The sequence below is a fragment of the Squalius cephalus genome, assembly GCF_949319135.1.
Source record: "Squalius cephalus genome assembly, chromosome: 8".
NCBI lineage: Eukaryota > Metazoa > Chordata > Actinopteri > Cypriniformes > Leuciscidae > Squalius > Squalius cephalus.
The window spans coordinates 23,357,883-23,379,764 of record NC_137129.1 but is presented as its reverse complement, the minus strand read 5'-3'; the positions used below and the strand labels follow the sequence as shown (position 1 = coordinate 23,379,764).

Genomic DNA, 21,882 nt, shown 5'->3' with positions numbered 1-21,882 from the left:
CAAAAAGGATTTGTTTCCAGACATAATCAATGTATCTGCCTGGGTTGCTTTGGTAAACGACATAAGCGTACCAACATTTCAGACAAGTCTTTCAAAACAGGAGAAAGAAAAATGTAGGTGCTTCAAATCTCACTCTCCAAATATGCACCCTGTCGAGTCACAGTGCAGAACTCAAGGCTGCATCTTATGAAGGCTGCATATTTCGGCTGCCACGTCATCAAACGACGCTGAAGAAATCTCAATTTGAAGGATTCTTGGAAGGCAGCCTTCATTTCGCATCCTTCATTCGGCCTGTTTTGAAGGATGCATTAGATGTATCCTTCGCAGCATCACCCACAATGCTTTGCACACATTCCAATTCACAAAAATAAACTGAAGAAAACCGAGTCGGTACTGAGCTTGTCCAAGTTTATGAAATGTAAGACAAAAAAAATGTTTTCGGACATGGAAGCATAGACTTTATCTTTTGTTTTGCTGTAAATTAATCACCAACACTAAACTGACAATGTGGGCCACTGGGAGACTGCAGATGGCTGTCATTTGCTGTATTGCATTAATAAAAAGCCAGTTAATATAAAGATTTGTAATTCAAAGTATTTTTCCAAAATTATGTTTTAATAGTATTTTCGTGCCATGACCGTGTGGGTGGGAACGTGTGACGTAACCATGCGCTCTTATTAGACCGTCTCATTCTAGCGTTTAATTGCTGAGGACACTAGACAACAAGCCTCAGATGGACTGAACTAGGAAGGACGCAGTCTCAGTAGGATGCAGGCTTCCATTTGAGAAACACCCATAGTGATGTTCCGTGCTGTAGTCACGTGCAGTGTGTCTGTCACAGGTTTTGACGTTATCGTTGTGTCACGTTAAGAGTGACGCAAAAAAACATTTGAAATCCGAAAATCCGATTCGTGGAGCCAGTGTGCCCAAACTGAAACGCATCTGTAAAAAAATTTTTTTATAATCTGATTTGCATCGCATTTCAAACCACCTCCAAATGTGGTTTGAATCAGGTTTGGAAAAAAAAAAAATTATCTTATTTCGTGTGGTTTTTTTTTTTTTTTTTTTTTTTTTTCAGACTTTCAAAAACCCATCTGGATTTGCAAAAAATATATTTTTTTGCAGGCGGTCTAAACATGGTCAAAATGCCCCAATCCACTGGGAATATTGGATCCAGTATCTTTACCAGATCCCATCAGAAGCTGTTTTGTCTTACATCTGCACAGGAGGCGGAACATATTGCATTGTATCAACCCCAGAGGCAGGGGGAAAGCAGGAAGCAGTACATTAAGTGATTGTAAAAATGAGAATATAAATCGTTAAATGACTATATGAATAAATGTGATAAATTAGTATAAATGAACAAAAACAAATGAAATGATACAAATGCATGGCCACTCTTTTGGGCTACACACACAGGTTGCTACCAAGAATCCTCAGATCCTTCAGTATAGACAGTTCAGAGGTATTTTTTTGACGACTCATAAACTTTTATACATACTGTATTTCACTAATATAAGCTGAGACTCTATAACATGCCACCATACAACAGCTGCAAATTACTTGAATTTAGGGTCTGCCCTATTACCAACACTTGTGGTCTTTGCACTTCACTACTTGTCTACTTGCATGATGTATTCCATGTATTTGGCCTAAGTGTTCAAGTGGGTGTGAAAACCACAAGTGTGTGTAGAACTTTGATTCCCTAATGTAACACATCATAGTGAAAAAATGGCAATAGCATGTTTGTGTGTTTGTGTGTTTGTTTGTTTGTTTGTTTGTTTGTTTGTTTGTGTGTGTGTGTGTGTGTGTGTGTGTGTGTGTGTGTGTGTGTGTGTGTGTGTGTGTGTGTGTGTGTGTGTGTGTGTGTGTGTGTGTGTGTGTGTGTGTGTGTGTGTGTGTGTGTGTGTGTGTGTGTGTGTGTGTGTGTGTGTGTGTGTGTGTGTGTGTGTGTGTGTGTGTGTGTGTTTTTACAAAGCTGTATTTACATTTCATATTTTGATTTTGGTGGATTCAAGTTTGGAGGAAGATAATTTGTAACAAGATTATAAATTGTGGTGCTTCTAATTTAAGTTATGAAAAGCAGTTGCAAACATTTTACAAAATACACATGCCAAATTATATGCAGTATCTAATTTATTTAACTTGCACTGGAAAGTTTTTCTTGACATCACAATTTTGGGCCATGTGAGTTTCTGACGATGATAAATGATGGGATACGCTTATCCTCAAATACAGCTGCGATGCAATATTAGAGAGAGTGTGAATTTAGTGTGTGTTAAGGGCACTGAGCTTTGGCATTTTTCATACCTCAAACAGTCTTACACATGTTGTTCCTGTTGCATGCACACACTCTCAAGTGTCCAAGACCACAAGTGTAGCTATTGGAGCAAACCCTTCGTTTCTAAAAATTTACGTTTATTGCCTTGTCTATGGTAATTGCTTTGTTATGGTACATGCGAAAAAAATGGGTGGGCAACACTGATCTACATGCCTATCTCTCCAGTCCTTCAGTGGTGTGGACTGACTAGTTGACTAGACCAGTGGTTCTCAAACCTGTCCTGGGGACCTTCCGCCAGTGCACATTTTAGATTTCTCCCTCATTTCACGCCTGGTTTAACTCATCATCTCATTAGTAGAGACTGCAAAACCCAAAATTGGTGCGTCCATTAAGAGAGACATCCAAAATGTGCAGTGGAGGGGGGTCCCCAGGACAGGTTTGAGTAGCATTGGTCTAGACTGGAGGTTCATGTGTCTGTGCAGCAGGATTATGGTGATCTTGATAAACTGTCTCTAAACTCAAGAGTTAGTCACAATTGTATAAAGAGACCGTTATTCGCCTTTAGATTAAAGATAATTTAGATAACATCCATATGTCCTAGTTGAGGTGTCTGATTCTCCTGCTGCTGCTTCTGGTCTTGTGTAGGAGCATAGAAGAGTTCCAGAGGCTTACAGACCTTCCAGAACTTCTCATTCACCAGCTCCAAAGTCAAAGAGCCATTTAGTGTCTGAAAGACAGAAATGATAAAGATAAGACAAGCCAAACTCTGATTTCTCTGTAATTAGAGTACTGATGGCAGTGTGACTCACAGAGAACTGTCCTCGTGCTGTGCAGATGTAGATAGTAAACTGTTTTTCACTGACATCCTGCAGACTACTACTACTACTGTTGCCAGCTCCCGGCTCTCCCTCTATATTTCTGTTCCCCTGCGTGTCACTCTGACTTTCCTCCAGAGCAATGCGGAGAGCCAGGTATTTGGAGAGGTGGTCTACAGTGGCGTTTGCTGTGGTTTTGACATATCTGACAACAGAAAGGAGAATGTAGCACCCAATATGTTAATTCACATAATTACATTTCCATCCATAAAGCTTTAGGAGTAACAACTTAAAAAAAGAAAAAGAAAACAATGTTCAATATGTGTTAATAAACAGCACTCTGAAATATTTTGTTCTGATTGGTCAGTCATGACATTCTGAGGTCAGGTATTCCCTAATAATTACTATTGTCAACAGCAACACTATATAATGACATTCATATGGCTATTTGAGGCCAGTGCTTCTTTTCTCTCTTATCACATTTTGAAGTCAGCTGCTGCCATCTTCGCCTCAGTTATCAATATTTCATGTCCCCATCATTATTCATGTGGTGAAAAGCTGTGTAATAAGGTACATTACATTATCCCTAAAATGTCTGTCTTGTTTGAACTTTGTCTAGACTTAAAGCTGCTTGCTATGATTACCCCCAAGATTAGTTAAAAACACGAGCATCGTCCGAAAGGCAAAGGGGGAGGTGTTGCTGTAATTTATAGTAATATCTTCAGTATTACTTAAGAAGTCTAGTTTCAAATATAATTCTTCTGATGTGATGGTCCTTTATGTAATGCTATCTAGTGTAAGTGATAAATCCCATTTGACATTTGTGCTGGCTACTGTATACAGGCCACCATACAGACTGATTTTCTATCAGAGTTAGTACTGGCTGCAGATAGATGATTTTAGAATCCACTTACATAATGGAAAACGTGCATTGGGATTGGCATTTAGAGACATTCTAAACTCTATTGGAGTTATGCCGGGGACACACTTAACGACTAGCTGAAACATTCTAAGACTGAACTCAACACACTTAAAGACTGTTTCCATCGACTGGAGCAGATTTTATTCTTTGAAAGTCAGAGATGAGCACAAACCTAACGACTGAGTCTGTCCACTACACAATACACTTAATGATTAGTGAGTCACGAAGGGACATTCTGCCAAAATCAACTGTGCAAGATCTTATACCGAAACCATGGATGTCAACAGACAGCCGCCACAACTTATTTGCAGTGCAATTTGTGCAGACCCTGCCAACAACACTGGTTCTATTGGTTTTCTTTTCTACTGGTTTTCTTTTTGCTGTTATCGCCTGAGTAGACAAAATTCATTATGCATTTCCTCATTAATTTCATTAATCACAACATTTCTAGAGCTATTCTTTTGAAACCTATAATCAAACAATAATGTAGACTTTTATTCTTAAATCAGGAATTAAAAACTAATTGGTTCGTTCTGAGCAAAAAAGCTGGGCTATTTTTCCGTTCCATTTCTAGAGTTACCGGTTAAAACAAAATAAAATACTGTTGTTTTTTCAGAATGTTATTTGTATATTTTAATTTTCCTTTTATCAGTCTAAAGTAAATGTACAACACTCCCATAACTATTTAACAGGACTGCCAACACTGGAAACTCTGAAAGCATGACTTCATTTGACAGAAGAGCTGCAGAGATATTTAAGGAACTGCATTTCCTTATATTTCCACAAATATATTAGATATTATTAAAGTGTATATAATTATTTTAAAAGTGTATATAATTATTTTATTTACAAATGTCAAGTTTGATTTTTTTTTTTATTCATTAGACTATTTCAATTAACATTCAGAAGTGCAGTTATATAGCCTACATAAGATACCATTTTATTTTTGTTTTTACTTTTTTCCACCTGCAGAACAAATTGAATAGCCTACAACAATTAATGTGTTTGATAAAATTACAAGAATGATGTTGACGGTCAAGTTGATGAATGAAGACAGGGAGAGCATCTTCTCAGCATAATCGCCGGCACCAGTTGCAAATATTACACATTTAATAAAATCTTTGTGAGGACGACTGGCAACAGCTTACTCTTAAATTCTAAGACTAGAATATTTAGACACCGCACACTACATGACTTTAAACACCGACTGAGCGCAAAAGGAACAAACTCTGTCCGTTTGAGCATGATCAGTCGTAACAACCAATTTACATTCATAATCGGTCTGACAGTCGTTAAAGGAGAACTTGGTAACTTTTTTTAACTTAAAACTGTCTAGAAATCATTTGGATGGTTAAACAACCTGTTATGGTGATATTGGTGACTTTCCCCGCTCTCCCCAGCGTTCCCAGGCGGAAAACCAACCTTGCAACTTGGGGACAACTGTCCCGGCAAGATAGAAATTGGAAGTCTCGTGAGAAGCGAGAACGAGCGCGAAACACGAATTGCTTTACGGCAATTCGACATAAACACACACGCATGTATGATGTATTACCAGATTACCCACCTCGGTAGACATAGCTCCACACGATACAGTTGGCTTGCTCCGATCAAAACAAACGCACATGAGCAGCGGTAGAGAGGGGGAGGAGGCCGCCGCAAGTGAGTTTTTTACGACCGTGTTGTGAAATATACGCCCCCCCACAGCTGTAGGGGGAGCTCGTGGGGAAAACATGGGACAACAAAAGGAAAAATCAGCGAAGAAGTGACTAGAGTTCGCTAGAGTTGCCGAGTTCGCCTTTAAGTGTCCCCAGCTTTAGGCAACACCTGTCAGGACACACTCATTGTCGTAATCATACTTTAGATCTAATGTTGTCACATGGAATCAATGTTGATGGCGTTGAAATTCTGCAGCAGAGCGATGACATCTCAGATCATTATCTAGTATACTCCATTCAGTAAAGGCTAAAAAACCAACACCCTGTTACAAATATAGTAAAAACTATCACTTCTGCCCCTAAAGACTGCTTTATAAATAATATTCCTGATCAGTTTAATCTCCTCCTCATACCAGATAGCTTAGAAGAACTCCATGTTCCAACAGAAACTATTGACTCTCTCTTTTCCAACACTTTAGACAGTTGGGCGTGGTACAATGAGCACACTCAGGGCCCCCATAGAGAGCAGCCCGAAAATTGGAGCGCAGCTGGAAGAAAACAAAACTAGAGGTTTTCCACATTTTGTGGAAAGACAGCACTATTGCATACAGAAAGGCCTTTAAAATGGCTAGATCTGCTTATTTTTCAACCCTCTTAGAAGAAAATAAACACAACCCTAGGTATTTATTTGATACAGTGGCTAAATTAACGAGAAATAAAGCTTCAACCCCAGACGTTTCCAAACAGCACAGCAGTAATGACTTTATGAACTTCTTTGCTAGCAAGATTGTTAATATTAGAGAGAAAATTATAACCATGCAACTGTCTAATACAGCATCGCATCAGACAGTGCATTGTAGTGTCCCAGAGGAAAACTTCCATTTATTCATTGCTATAGGTGAGGAAAAATTGTCTAAACTCTTTAAATCATCTAAATCAACAACATGAACAGTGAGGAAAATAAGTATTTGAACACCCTGCTATTTTGCAAGTTCTCCCACTTAGAAATCATGGAGGGGTTTGAAATTGTCATCGTAGGTGCATGTCCACTGTGAGAGACATCATCTAAAAAAAAAAAAATCCAGAAATCACAATGTATGAATTTTTAACTATTTATTTGTATGATACAGCTGCAAATAAGTATTTGAACACCTGAGAAAATCAATGTTAATATTTGGTACAGTAGCCTTTGTTTGCAATTACAGAGGTCAAACGTTTCCTGTAGTTTTTCACCAGGTTTGCACACACTGCAGGAGGGATTTTGGCCCACTCCTCCACACAGATCTTCTCTAGATCAGTCAGGTTTCTGGGCTGTCGCTGAGAAACATGGAGTTTGAGCTCCCTCCAAAGATTCTCTATTGGGTTTAGGTATGGAGACTGGCTAGGCCACGCCAGAACCTTGATATGCTTCTTACAGAGCCACTCCTTGGTTATCCTGGCTGTGCGCTTCGGGTCATTGTCATGTTGGAAGACCCAGCCTCGACCCATCTTTAATGCTCTAACTGAGGGAAGGAGGTTGTTCCCCAAAATCTTGCAATACATGGCCCCGGTCATCCTCTCCTTAATACAGTGCAGTCGCCCTGTCCCATGTGCAGAAAAACACCCCCAAAGCATGATGCTACCACCCCCATGCTTCACAGTAGGGATGGTGTTCTTGGGATGGTACTCATCATTCTTCTTCCTCCAAACATGTTTAGTGGAATTATGACCAAAAAGTTCTATTTTGGTCTCATCTGACCACATGACTTTCTCCCATGACTCCTCTGGATCATCCAAATGGTCATTGGCAAACTTAAGACGGGCCTTGACATGTGCTGGTTTAAGCAGGGGAACCTTCCGTGCCATGCATGATTTCAAACCATGACGTCTTAGTGTATTACCAACAGTAACCTTGGAAACGGTGGTCCCAGCTCTTTTCAGGTCATTGACCAGCTCCTCCCGTGTAGTTCTGGGCTGATTTCTCACCTTTCTTAGGATAATTGAGACCCCACGAGGTGAGATCTTGCATGGAGCCCAGTCCGAGGGAGATTGACAGTCATGTTTAGCTTCTTCCATTTTCTAATGATTGCTCCAACAGTGGACCTTTTTTCACCAAGCTGCTTGGCAATTTCCCCGTAGCCCTTTCCAGCCTTGTGGAGATGTACAATTTTGTCTCTAGTGTCTTTGGACAGCTCTTTGGTCTTGGCCATGTTAGTAGTTGGATTCTTACTGATTGTATGGGGTGGACAGGTGTCTTTATGCAGCTAACGACCTCAAACAGGTGCATCTAATTTAGGATAATAAATGGAGTGGAGGTGGACATTTTAAAGGCAGACTAACAGGTCTTTGAGGGTCAGAATTCTAGCTGATAGACAGGTGTTCAAATACTTATTTGCAGCTGTATCATACAAATAAAATCATATATTGTGATTTCTGGATTTTTTTTTTTTTTTGATTATGTCTCTCACAGTGGACATGCACCTACGATGACAATTTCAGACCCCTCCATGATTTCCAAGTGGGAGAACTTGCAAAATAGCAGGGTGTTCAAATACTTATTTTCCTCACTGTATGTTAGACCCTATACCGACTAAGCTACTGAAAGAGATTCTTCCAGAGGTCATAGAGGAATTAATGATATTCAGAAGAGGACCTTTGTCATTAGAACACATACCGAAAACTTTTAAGCTGACTATTATTAAACCGCTTATTAAAAAAAACTTAACTTGATCCTACAGAATTAGTCAATTACAGGCCATTCTCGAATCTACCTTTTCTGTCAAAAATACTAGGGAGAAGGCCTGACTCCAGAGGCTGTTAAAGAGCTGAGACGGGCCACTGACTTGGCGCTTAGAGTTACCAAGCACGCTGCCCGAGCAGTAAGCCGGTCAATGGGTATGGTGTCTGTAGAGCGCCACCTTTGGCTCACTCTTACTGACATCAAAGAAAGAGATAAGACCTTCCTGTTGGATGCCCCCATGTCCAAGGACGGTCTATTTGGCGAGTCTGTGACCGCTGTGGTGGAAAAATTTCGATCAGCGAAAGAGCAATCTGCTGTTTTCCTCTAGCTTATTCCACGTAGGCATAGGGAGAGCGACAACCACCTACTCGTGGTGGTCTCCTGTTCGTGCTCGTCTTCCCTGCAGTGCCCCCGTGAGGCACAGCGAAGTAAACCAACGCCTATGGAGCCCCCTCGCAGAGACTGGGGCCCTAAGACGGGCCCAGAATAGCTCTGGCTCCTCGAACGTTCACAAAATGTATGGACGCAGCTCCAGGGCGTCTGAATCTTTACCTGGACGATTGGCTGATATTAGCTTAATCTCAGGACTTGGCAAAAGTACATCGAAACTTGGTACTAGGGCTGTCAACGAATATTCTAAATTCGAATATATATTAGAATAGTTTGAAAAAACAGAATTTCGAAGGTGAAAATTAATATTCGAATGTGGAAAAAACACGCCCGCGGTAGCAGAGGCGCGGCTGTCTGCTTTGCGAGTGGGTGCGCTGCCTGAGGGGTCAGGGACAGGTCACAGGAGTCGCACTATCTGGCACAACGTCACTGCTGAAAGTTGACTTACATGGAAGATGGCAGAAAGTGCAGAGTCCAACTCGACCACAGCAGAGAAAGTGATTTTAACCCCCCAAAATCTAAAAAGCCATGTCTGGAAGTACTTTGGATTTTGGTTGGTAGAAGGTAAAATTGTGGAGCCGCGAGATAAAGTAGTATGCAAGCTATGTAAGATACAGTTAGCATACCATTCGACCACTAGCAACATGGTCACATCTCGAAAATGTGCACCCAAATGAGCATGGCATAATGTGTGGAACTCCAGCTAAACAGCCACGTCTTGACACTTATTTTGCACCGCCCGCCACAAGCTCTTTGTCTGCAACACGACAAGAGGCCATCACGCAGAAATTAATTTTGTTCATTTGTAAGGACATGAGACCGATCAGTGTCGTGGATGGGGCAGGCTTCAGGGAGTTCTGTCAAACAATAGAACCAAGGTACCGTATCCCTAGCCGTGGAACAGTTATTTACCGTTTCATGTCAAGGAAAAGTTCCATGTTTACCACAGCACAGCTCGCTCGGAGCGTTCAATGTCGGTTCTATATACTGTAAAATTTCAATTAATGTTAATAATATTTGTTTCAATCACTCAATGAAGCCTGCTATATTTGGGACAAGAGTCGCGACCTTAAATTGCTTGCACAAAACTCTTGATCAGCGCTCAACATTTGTTTATTGTTGTTGTTCATTTAAACCGTTATGCGCTGAGAGCGTGAGGGTGAGGGCGAGAGAGAGAAAGAGTGCCTGCGTGTGCGAGTGAGCGAGCGAGAGTGAGATCTGCGGTCTTGGCCATTAGTTGATTTACTTGTTTTTGTGTAGGTAATACGTTGTCAAATATGTTTAAACTTAAACTACCTATACAAGTAGTTATGTCTCTTTGAATTAATTTGTCCTGTTATTGACAAAATGCGCAACCAGATGTTCGAATAGTTCAAATATATGTGTGTTTTTTTATAAGGAATATTCAAACATAATTTTTGAGCAATTTTGACAGCTCCTACTTGGTACTCAGTCATTTGAGGAGCTTGGGTTTACGCATAAACTTTCAGAAGAGTGTGTTGCTGCCACGTCAACACACAACTTTTCTGGGCATAAAACTAGACTCTCACACGATGCCGTCTCCTGCACGTGTTCAGTCATTGCAGTACTGTCTGAGTCAATTCAGGACAGGATGTCGAGTCCAGGTGGGTTTGTGCCGCAGACTGATGGGTCTTATGGCAGCAGCGTCCCCTGTGGTTCAGTTTGGCCTGCTCCACATGCGACCGTTCCAGTGGTGGATCAAAAATCAAGGGATCACACCCCATTGCCACCCGTTTTGCAGAGTAATGATCACCCGCAGAGGCTTTTATGCTCTGCATCCGTGGTCGAGACTTTCACTCCTTTACAGAGGAGTCCAGCTGGGGGCGTGTTGTCATTGCAAGACGATCACAACAGACGCATTCCTCACAGGCTGGCGGGCAGTCTATCAAGGTCGCCCAATTTCTGGAGTCTGGGAAGAGGAACATTGCGGGTGGCACATAAATCCTTCGGAACTGCTAGCAGTGTTTCTGGCACTCAAACTCACCCTGTCTGAAGGGGTACTCCTATTGGTCAGGACGGACAACATGACTGTAGTTTCGTACCTGAATTGCCAAGGAGGTCTACACTCACATCCCCTGTATAGGTTGGCAAAGCGTGTCCTCCATTGGGCGCAGACCAAGTTTCTGTCGGTCAGGGCGGTTCACATTCCAGGCCATCTGAACCTGGGAGTAGACCTGCTTTCAAGGCAGGGCTTGGAACCGGGGGAATGGAGGTTGCACCCTCAAGTGGTGAGCCTCATATGGTAGCTGTTTGGCCGAGCAGAGGTAGATTTGTTTGCGTCAAACATGACTACACACTGCCCCACTCTGGTTCTCCCCGTCTCCTCCTTTGCCTCTGGGACTGGATGCTCTGGCTCAGGAGTGGCCCAGGGCCAGGCTTTGTGCATTACCACCATTTCGATTACACTCAGCAGTCCTCCTCAGAGTAAAAGTCAAAGTGAGACATTTGTTGCTGGTGGCCCCGTTTTGGCCCACTTCGATATGGTTATCAGACATGGTCTGTCTGTTAGTCAGCCCTCCGTGGGAGGTTACCCTAAAATCAGACCTGTTGACTCAGGCCCAGGGTACGATTTGGCATCCCAGTTAGGGCTGTGATGGTGGCAGGTTTTTTTTACCACCACGGTGGTAATTAACCAACAACCGGCGGTGGTGCGGTGGTTGGGGGGTTATTTAAAAAAAAAAAAAAAAAAAAAGTGTGTATTTGAGCAATTCCGTCAAAGAAACGACACACTAAAGCATGTAATGCATTGAAATAAATATCAGTAAATAATGGTAACTTAAATAATATAATAAAGTGAAATCAATTTGAAAAATATAATAAAGTGAAATCAATTTTTTTTAAAAAATATTTCAAATATTTTTTTTTTTACTTTTTTTTTTAATTTCCACACAAAGATGCGTGATAAGCCTACCGCTCTGCACTTTGAGAGGAATGTGGGAGAGAGCGCTGCCAGAGAGAGCGAAACTAAAACCACCTGCGCGTGTGAAACACGTACGGTTTAGCCTACAAATAAATTTGACGCACCTTACGATGTCTAATAACAAGCACAAACTGTGTTAAAAATAATTTTTGACGTGCAAGTAAAAATGTAGGCTATCCGTCCTACAGCGTTTTTCTACTTTACCACAGTAAAGAATGCGAATATAATAGGCCTAATTAAAAGCGAACCAATGAAGAAACGTTTATAATCCCCTTAGAAAATGGGTGAGACGTGAGTGAAGATTTGGGAAAAGAAACAAGAGATTCAATGCAGGGATGAGTCACGATTGTTGAATATTCAATTAGTTTATTTAATTATAGAATATCGCATAGGTTGTGCGATTGTTCTCTAAAATAAAATCTCCATGTTTTTGGTGCTGATGCAGTGGTGACGCGTTCATGTAACCAGAGGGTGACGCTGCCAATAACGCACATAACAGCTGTCACAAAGAACTGCAAAAATAATGATTATGAATGTGTCAAATATAGCAAGGAGACATTAATCGTTTATCAATAAACTAGTGTTTTCTTTGTCAGTGTTGGCTGCAAAGATTAAGTTGACGATGCTGACTCGTCATCTTCGCAGTGAACGCGCCTATAGAGAGAAATGCACATTTCATATGGATTAGCCTACATAAGCAGAGAGTAGGCTAGTCAGTTTCTTTTCATTTTGAATTGTTTTGTTTAAAAGTAGACAATTCAAGCTTTCTATATGGAATAACTAATGGAATATTGTTAAATTCGCTGATAATCAGGTGACCAGATCGCAAACCAGAATTCAAAGCCGACAAAGCTTAAATTTATGGGCTCACGCACAACTCTCTCATTCGTTATGAATCCCAATGTTTCCATGGCTGCGATGTAACATTTAATTGCTAACCTATTATTTATTTTGTAAACAAAGCTTTGTGCTTCACTTGTGTCATAATATACATGTAAAACAGCATTCACCTACAAAAAATTTGTTTTGGCGGACCATCGCCGGTGCTACTCAGCCACCGCGGTGGCGTTTTGCAACTGCAGTGGTGCAGTGGTGCAGTTGTCAAGTTTACCGCCACAGCCCTAATCCCAGTCCGGATCTATGAAAGCTGTGGGTTTGGCCCCTAATTGGCGTGCGCTAATGTATTCTGGACTCTCGGCTAAGATTACAGATACTATCCTTAATTCTAGGCCCCCCTCTACGAGGTGTCTGTATGCTTATACACTGCGTGCAGAATTATTAGGCACGTGGTTTTTCTGATCATATTTTTTTTCCAGGCACATTTTACCAATTCCAAACCACATTAATCTTAATAACTACTATTAATTTTGTATTTAATCATTTAAAAGTGATATATAATTGTTCATGGAGGCTGAAAATGAAAAGCGCCTTATATTCAGGTGTGCATAATTATTAGGAACGTTTTCTTTTACAGATTTAAAGAGATTTAACTCAGACTGAAATTCAAAAATTATTAAATGCCCATGAGAAGCATGCGAAACTAATGCAATACCAGAAATTGCAGTTAAGAAATGACCATTGGACAGTGAAATGCTCATTGGGTCAGCAGGGTCAGACAAATACAGATGAAGAAGAAAAGACATGTTGACGTCAGTTTGACGGCTTGGGTTGAAAACGCTTAACCACTCCCCTCAAACCGTTAGTCTGCTATGAGCGAGAGATGGAGAGGAGGAGCGCTAAAGTAAAACCCTGCCCTCTTGTTCAATATTCCGTTTCACTTGGAAATACGTCACAACACTGGAGAAAAGTCGTTTGCAACTTCCGGTTCACGGGGACTTTAAGACAGTTCTTTTGGTGGCCCTTTCCTCTCTTAAGAGAATAGGGGACCTGCAGGCTCTTTCTGTCAGCTCTTCCTGTATGGACTTTGCCCTGCAGGCTGGTTAAAGTCTCAGGCCAGGATACGTTCCTAAGGTTATGTAAACCCCTTTTCGTTCCCAGCAGGTGGTTCTGGAGGCTTTTTCCCCTCCTGATTCGGAAACTGGGAGTGATACACGGCCTCTCGGCCTCTGCCCGGTCAAGGCACTGAAGGTCTATGTCGACTGCTCAGCCCAGCGGCGTAGATCGGAGCAATTTATTGTGTGTTTATTGTTTGGCTTTGCCTCTAGGTGGGCGTGCCCATTCCACTAGAGGAATGGCTTCTTCTCAAGCTCTTTTTAGGGGCTCTTCTTTGGAGGATATTTGTGTTGCGGCAGGATGGTCCTCTCCGAACACTTTTATCAAGTTCTACGGTCTGGATGTGAAGATGGCTCCCAGCTCCCAGGTCTTATCTGCTTGAGCGGATGCTTTCCACGGTCTTCCAGCTATTCTCAGGTATGTGAAGGCGTTATGGTATAAATTGTTCCCATAGCGATATTCGCAGTGTTGAGAGACCTATGAAAGGGAACATCTCGGTTACGTATGTAACCTTTGTTCCCGGAGTAGGGAACGAGACACTGCTATCCCTGCCTTCCCATACTTGAATAGTGCTTCCTTCATCTTGGTATCTGAGGAAATAGCGTGCACCACACTAATATGAAGTAGTGTTGTCAAAAGTACCGGTACTTCGGTACCAAGTCGGTACTGAAATTTTTAAAATGTGACGATAACAGCATTTCTGTAGTACCGGTAGTACCGAGTACCGGGTATATTCGTCACCCAGTAATAGGCAGCTGCTTTCAGTCGCCCCGTGTTTATCTAAGTGCGGGGCTCCAGAGTAACTTTTTTACTAGGATCACTGTCTGTAGCCTATATATATATATATATATATATAGTGTCTGTGAATATTAAACCGCAAAAAGACTATTTTAAATATTAACCCTGCATGTTCTGCTTGTCTCTGTGTGAATGAATGGCGCAGACGCGCGGTTTCATTTACCTCACACACACACACAGACGCACGAGTGACGCTCGCGCTGTTTTCAGTCTCTGCTGCCTCACGATATGATGACATGATGAAATTCATCTCCAGAGCCACTCTGAGAGTCACTTCATGAGCATTTTACCGTTTCATTTGAGAAAAAACATCGTCATATCATACACACAGAAACTAAAAGGTCTTCATGGCAACCCGTCAAAATAAAAGTCCGGTTTAACTTGAAGTAATTGACAGAAATAATTATATTAGGCTACTGTACAGTAGATTTTACTACTACTACTACTACTACTACTACTACTACTACTACTACTACTACTACTACTACTACTACTACTACTACTACTACTACTACTACTACTACTACTACTACTACTACTACTACTACTACTACTACTACTACTACTACTACTACTACTACTACTACTACTACTACTACTACTACTACTACTACTACTACTACTACTACTACTACTACTACTACTACTACTACTACTACTACTACTACTACTACTACTACTACTACTACTACTACTACTACTACTACTACTACTACTACTACTACTACTACTACTACTACTACTACTACTACTACTACTACTACTACTACTACTACTACTACTACTACTACTACTACTACTACTACTACTACTACTACTACTACTACTACTACTACTACTACTACTACTACTACTACTACTACTACTACTACTACTACTACTACTACTACTACTACTACTACTACTACTACTACTACTACTACTACTACTACTACTACTACTACTACTACTACTACTACTACTACTACTACTACTACTACTACTACTACTACTACTACTACTACTACTACTACTACTACTACTACTACTACTACTACTACTACTACTACTACTACTACTACTACTACTACTACTACTACTACTACTACTACTACTACTACTACTACTACTACTACTACTACTACTACTACTACTACTACTACTACTACTACTACTACTACTACTACTACTACTACTACTACTACTACTACTGTGTGCATTTGAAAGTTGCTTATGTTTCACTTTTTTTTAATAAGTAATATTTACGTTTAAACAGCATGTAGCCTTCAGTGCTTATATGTATAATTTACTTATGATTACCGTCATAAATAGTAGGCTAAGTAATTGAATTGAATTTAATATTTTTTTCAAATAGTTAAATAAAATAGAAAAATAGTTCCAACAGATTTTGCTGTGGTACCGAAATTGGTACCGAGAACCGTAAAATTTTAATGGTATCGGTACCGACTACTGGAATTTTGGTACCGTTACATCCCTAATATGAAGCATACGTGACGTATTCTTAGAGTGGTGCTAATCGCTATTGGCCAATCAAATTGGCGTGATGGTATAAGGGCTTCAGACATTCGTCCACACCAAAGGTGTTCCCATAGCGATATACGCAGTCTCTCGTTCCCTACTCAGGGAACAAAGGTTACATATGTAACCGAAACGTTCTGTCAACACTGCTTTGGCTCCCTATTAAACATTGTATACATTTCAAAATCTTGCTAATTACTTACAAAGCATTAAATGGTTTAGCTCTATAATTTTTTTATTTATTTTTTTATTTATATAATTCAAATCATGTAAAATGATTATTAGGCTGTCAGCGGGAACCGGGAACACTTCTCATAACACCTGATGCACTCGTTACATCATAAGAAGAATGGCATCTGCACTAATATTAGTCTCTCCGTTTATCCTGAGGTTTACCATACTCAGCCGGTTCCGGGCCATATCCAGATCAGATGAAGCCTGCGCCTAGACACGACCACAACGCAGCCCTGAAGTGTCAGCAGAGACCATGTTAACTAGACTATCCCCTGCGAAGGCCTCATCAACATAAAAAAAGTCCTCTGTACAAATGAAAACATTATGAAAATGATTCCTGTTCACACGCATCCGCGGTAACGACTAAAAACACTGTATTATGCATGCCAGACAATTAATTGGCAATGTCACTTTGTAAAGAAAGACTACGTGCTGTAGCACATACGCATTCAAATGCGCATGCCTATAAACTAAACACGTAATAAGCATGTGCATGCCGTCACCGTTTTCACAGATTCACGTTTTTGAAGTTTACACGGAGATGATGAAGGTATTGCTCTCAAAACTTGAAAACTTTCAAAATTGCTTTCAAAATTTTTTTTTAAAACTTGCACTTTGAAACCTACTTCAAAGTTTGCGTTCTCAGGCCACAAAAACGTTGTCGTCGTGTAAATGAACAGCTAGTAGAATGCATTAAAAGTTTTCTGTTTTCGGTTGAAAACGGTTTTGTGCAAGCTAAGTTAATAACTAATGATTTTTACAACGGAAATTAATCAATTAAAAACTTGCTTAAAGGCACACTATGCAAGATGTGTACCTTAATATAACAACTTCAAAATCATTTCGATGGTAAACAAACTCGTAGTAGGGCGAATCATCCCAATAGCAAAGAAGGTTGGGGGGGGGGGGGGGGCAAAACCAGCAATGCAGGTATGAGAGGTGGCGCGCGACAAATCTCGCGAGAATCACGACTTGCTTTACGGCACGACGTCACATACATAAACAACATATGAAATAGCCTCTTTGGAAGACACTAGCACGCATTTCAGACGTGAATCATGGCAGTTGACAAAGAAAGCACGGTCGGAAGAGTAAAGGAAAAGAAAACGACGGCTCTGCGTGAGTGGTATTTACAACAGTAATGTTAAATACAAGTACTCCACAGCGACTCTAGGGGTCACTGTTTGAGAAAAACGGAAACTGCATTGTGTGCCTTTAAAGATAGACAATGACTTTCTTCTAGAGCTGCTGTACAGCCAAAACTATTCCTATTATCACTGTAAAGTTGAAAATCTGTATTGTAAAAAGCATTATATAATGATTATATAATAATATAATGAAGGTGACTTGACTATGAACAGTTTTCCTTTGCAGAAACGTTGAGCTTAATGAGCAAATAAAATATAAAAATCAAATATTTTAGCTCAAATCAATATTTTGTCCAATTATTTACTTACATTGCAGTAGCCATGTAATAAGTGTAATAATTAACATCCCGCCAGTTGCTATCGCAAAATAAATCCAGACAGGGTGATTTGGACCCCGACGAGAAGCTTAAAACATTTACTAACATGTCCCAGGAGAAAGATCTCTTCCTGGCCTTAAAGTGGAAGTCTGAGTATGTGAGGAGGTGACGTAGGTAAAATATAAAAATTATGGCAAATGTAATATTTCTACATTACTATGCTGTTAAAATTTATCATGTAAAATTGTCCTCTCACTAAAAAATTGCCCATATACCCTCAGTCACTCATTTTCCTTATACCTTGTCTGGCTGTACTGTTGGTTGTTGACCAGCAGGGGATGTGGGCAAAATATAAGTTCAATTTCTGAGCTCAGCCCATGGCCTGGCAGTTGTCCAGGAGGTGTATGACTCTCTCCAAAAGCCTCAGGTCCAGAATCATCAGACATTTGCTGCTTTTTACTGCAACTCGGTCCGGCCTCTGGAGCGTAGCTTGCAGGGGCAGAGGTATGGTGTGAAGGCGCGGAGTCGTGCGAGACGTGTGAACGAGTGTCACCGTTGTCTTCACCACCGCTAAAGGTAGTGTTTTCACTCTCTGGATGCAGCTTACGGACACGCTGAGCTCTAAAAAAAGGGAGGAAATGCACTCTGTTTATCCAACATGCAAACTTTGTTACTCATTTCAGATATATAAATAAAATATCTTAAAAGTACAGTACTCCTATTTAACTAAGTCTCCGTGAGAAGGTGGAAAATAGTCATGAAAACCCTTGGCAAACATTAGTGCAGCTAAGGTAAAATGAAATAAAATGATATGAACACTTACGGATAAACAGTCTATATACATACTATATACTATAGATGGGGAGATACCAACCAAAAGTACCATTAGTAGTATACAAAACTTGTGCACTATATGCCAAGTCTTTAGATGCCAGAACCAATTAAGTTTGATGTTACCATTAACATTCAACCTGTTGCAGCAGTGCACATTTTTCTTTCACTATAATAGAAAGTGCTGCATGAAAATTGCTCAAGATTTTTATTCAGTGTTCAACGTGAATGTATATAAATAATGAGAGAATTGTCATTTTTGAGGCACTATTTCTTTGTTGACATGCATATGCACTCCTAGCTGTGCTGTGACCTGTGTCTGGCCTGCATGCGCAGTCCCTGCTCGATGCTGCTGTTGAGTGCCTCTTTGTTGTGCAGTCGACTGAGCTGCTCCAGAACTTTGTCCTGATGGGCCTCATACTCATCACGGCTAGGGTACATCTTAGAGATCAGGGCATCAAAATTTGGGTCAGCACGTAGTGAACGCTTGGACACAAGCTTCTTCCTGCAGGTCGGACATTCTTTATTTCTGCAGCGGAAAATAATTAAAGGGCAAAACTGAGCAAAAAATATCTGATTAATTGAAAGAACCAAAAAATGGCAGATGATCTGATCATTCTTAAATGTAAAAGAAAAAGCGTTCGATCAGAAAATGTAGTCTTACCCTGATCGAAGTGCGGTGACGATGCACTCGGAGCAGAAACGATGCAGACACTCTTTGGTGGTCATGGTGTTTTTTAGCATGTCCAGACAGATGGGACACATAAGCTCACTGTGGAGGCTTCTGGGCGACACAGCAATCTCTGTGCTGTCCATGATCGCCTCCTGAAACAATCCATACATGGGTGGAACTTACTATAACTTCTATAAACAATAAAAACTGAAAATTAAAAGTGTGCATCAAACTCTAATTCATCTCTATGTTTCAGGAATATATAGGGGCACTAGGATGAAAGGACCAGTGTGAATGATTGGGAAATTGATTTATTAATCACCATTATTTCGTTTGCTGCTGCTATTATTGACGTAGAAACTGACGGCACTTTTAACTTTATGGAAATGGAGACTGTGATGGAAATGTACTGTAGTCAAGAAGAGTCAGAGAAATAGAAATTAAATTTCACATCTCTAAACACATTTGAAGCATCATTAACAAATGACACATCGAATAATATGGCTAAGATTGCAAACTGCAGGTAGAACTATGAATGCCTAATGACAGTACAACAACTAGCGACATGCAACGACTGTGAATGGGGCTTTGAACAACATCCATAAGGGTTAATCTCAAATGGTCCAATGGAGGTTGTCTGACCATTTTTAATGTCCCTTTTATTCTTTGATTAGTATTGCAAAACCATAACGTTACTTGCCTATGCACCTCCAAAAAAAGTTGGGTGGATCTTTCCTATTATAAACTTATAATTGTGTGAGTCATTGTGTGTGTACCTGTGGCGTTCGGTGGAGTTCATATAGACTCAGTTCCCATGTCTTACTCAGAGTCTGAACACTAACTGGATTCGCCATCATGACTTCACTGACAACTGAAACAGAACACACTTTACACGCACAACCCATGCAAACTTCATAGGCTATTACTGCCAGTTTAAGAACATCATCATTCAAATGGTTATTTTAGAATATTAACAAAATGAAATGTAACCCGTTTGAAACAAAACATGCACACATAAGACAAACTTCCTGGACTGATTCGATGAAACAATCTTTATTACGAAATAATTTTCTCCTACAAAAAAAATCTTGTGTTGTTGTTTCCTGCTTTATTTTAAAATTTATAACATAAACAAATGAACTATAATTAGGTAGATTTACGGTTTGAACGATAAATGATAATACCACTGAATGATACCAACATTGGTATTTACATGATGCCCCAATGTAACGTTAACTACCACAGTACCATGTCTTAGAAACATGGTAATACTATAGTACTTTTCGGTACTTTTATGTTAGTTTAATTGACAGTAAGAGATGATGAAGATCTAACGAAAACTGACACTCACCCTCAAATGTCTGTGTGCGGTCAGAATGTCATCTGCTGCTGAACTTTTTCAGAACACGCGAGAAAAACCTCCTAATATTCTAACATCCTAATACCGGATGTTTTTATCTTCGGAATCACCTCTCACTTCCTGCCCGATTCCCTCTAGCGGTGAATTACAGTACTGCGCACACATGTTTCTTTCTTTCTTCTTTTGTTCTTTTCTTTTTATTATTATTATTATTATTATTAAATGCTTGAAAGAACAGTAACAACAATTGTCATCATTGTCATACCATAACAATACTCCAGGGTCCTTCAGTCTTTCAGTCCTTAAAAACGTCACTGTTCTAATAGCAAGTTTTTTTTTTAGAAAACTCAATAGATTCAAAATTCATTTTCATCTCAAGTTTAAATCTTAAAAAAAAAAAAAAAAAAAGGTTTTCATTTAGAACATTTACATTTGTGAATTTGATATATGAATAACATAAAAATCTGGTTTATTATATATTATATTTATTCTTTTCCCATTCATAAATAAACAAACATTAGCCTACATTTCTATATGTAAATTCAAAATTAGGATTCACATAACATTTGATAAAATCACAAATGTCACACCAAAATGTAAGAACAAAATTGAGAACAATTCCAAAATAAATATAGCGTTTCAGGTTTCTCTAAACAGAAAGAACAGATGGTGTTAATATAATTCTTCAGTCTTTTGAGAGAGCATCTGGGTAAAACCAACAAATTAGCTAAAAGGTCATTTCTCTCATATCAGATATTTGTGAGGTAACGCCCAAACTTTCTTCCAAGGAATGTCACTTGCAAGCCCTTTCCAGTAAGAAATTACATATGTGTCACAGATTCAACCAACACATCCACAAGCACTAGGTCTTTCAGCTCCACACACTCGTTCCCAATCACCCGAGTATTAAATCTCCACACTTGTCATATCATAGTCAAGCGCCACATATAAGCACCCATTGTTCACTGCAGTTCACTGCACTCTACAGTTCACTGCACTCATTGTCTGGTTTTGTCAGTTTCTACACAAGAGTTACTTACCTATGCACTCACCTGCTGATGGCTACCTTCTTCGCCCTCCTCCAGATACTTGTTTCCTTGGACCTCTTATCTTCATCATTCTTGCCATCAACCTTGCAAGGTATAAAAGATTGTCAGTTAAGTGTGACTTTTATCTGAACTGCTTATACTAACCACTCACCTGTCGGAAGATCTTCCAGAACGTCATCAACCTGTCAATAAAGCGTACGTTTTCCTCCATGTCTCCTCTCCAGTTTCATGACAATATGGCAAAGAAACAGACTCTTTTTAGATACTATTTAGATGAA

The 21,882-nt window shown here is 40.0% G+C and overlaps 1 protein-coding gene across 2 annotated transcripts; it reads right to left on the bottom strand.

Moving 5' to 3' along the window:
• Positions 1–1,539: 1,539 nt before the first annotated feature.
• On the bottom strand, positions 1,540–20,681 carry LOC307163257 (E3 ubiquitin-protein ligase RING2-A-like). 2 transcript variants are annotated; one of them, XM_079879278.1, is made up of 7 exons: positions 20,547–20,681; positions 19,972–20,066; positions 19,187–19,347; positions 18,836–19,051; positions 17,992–18,312; positions 3,091–3,301; positions 1,540–3,008 (listed from the first exon to the last, which is right to left on the bottom strand). In XM_079879278.1, exons 2-7 carry the CDS (start codon positions 20,050–20,052, stop codon positions 2,859–2,861), a joined length of 1,140 nt encoding a protein of 379 aa, XP_079735404.1. In that variant the 5' UTR covers positions 20,053–20,066; positions 20,547–20,681; the 3' UTR covers positions 1,540–2,858. The 2 variants fall into 2 exon arrangements, with proteins under 2 accessions (XP_079735404.1, XP_079735403.1); XM_079879277.1 differs by having other exon boundaries at positions 2,739–3,008; positions 19,972–20,081; positions 20,547–20,601.
• Between the last annotated feature and the right edge of the window lie 1,201 nt (positions 20,682–21,882).

What these genes read in the sequence shown, in the direction of transcription:
- LOC307163257 (XM_079879278.1), bottom strand. Translation starts at nt 20,052, where the DNA reads ATGATGGCGAATCCAGTTAGTGTTCAGACTCTGAGTAAGACATGGGAA. An exon ending in CGCATGCAGGCCAGACACAG is followed by an intron (nt 18,313 to 18,835) that starts GTCACAGCACAG and finishes CCCTTTTTTTAG; the next exon opens with AGCTCAGCGTGTCCGTAAGC. An exon ending in CAGCACGAGGACAGTTCTCT is followed by an intron (nt 3,009 to 3,090) that starts GTGAGTCACACT and finishes TCTGTCTTTCAG; the next exon opens with ACACTAAATGGCTCTTTGAC.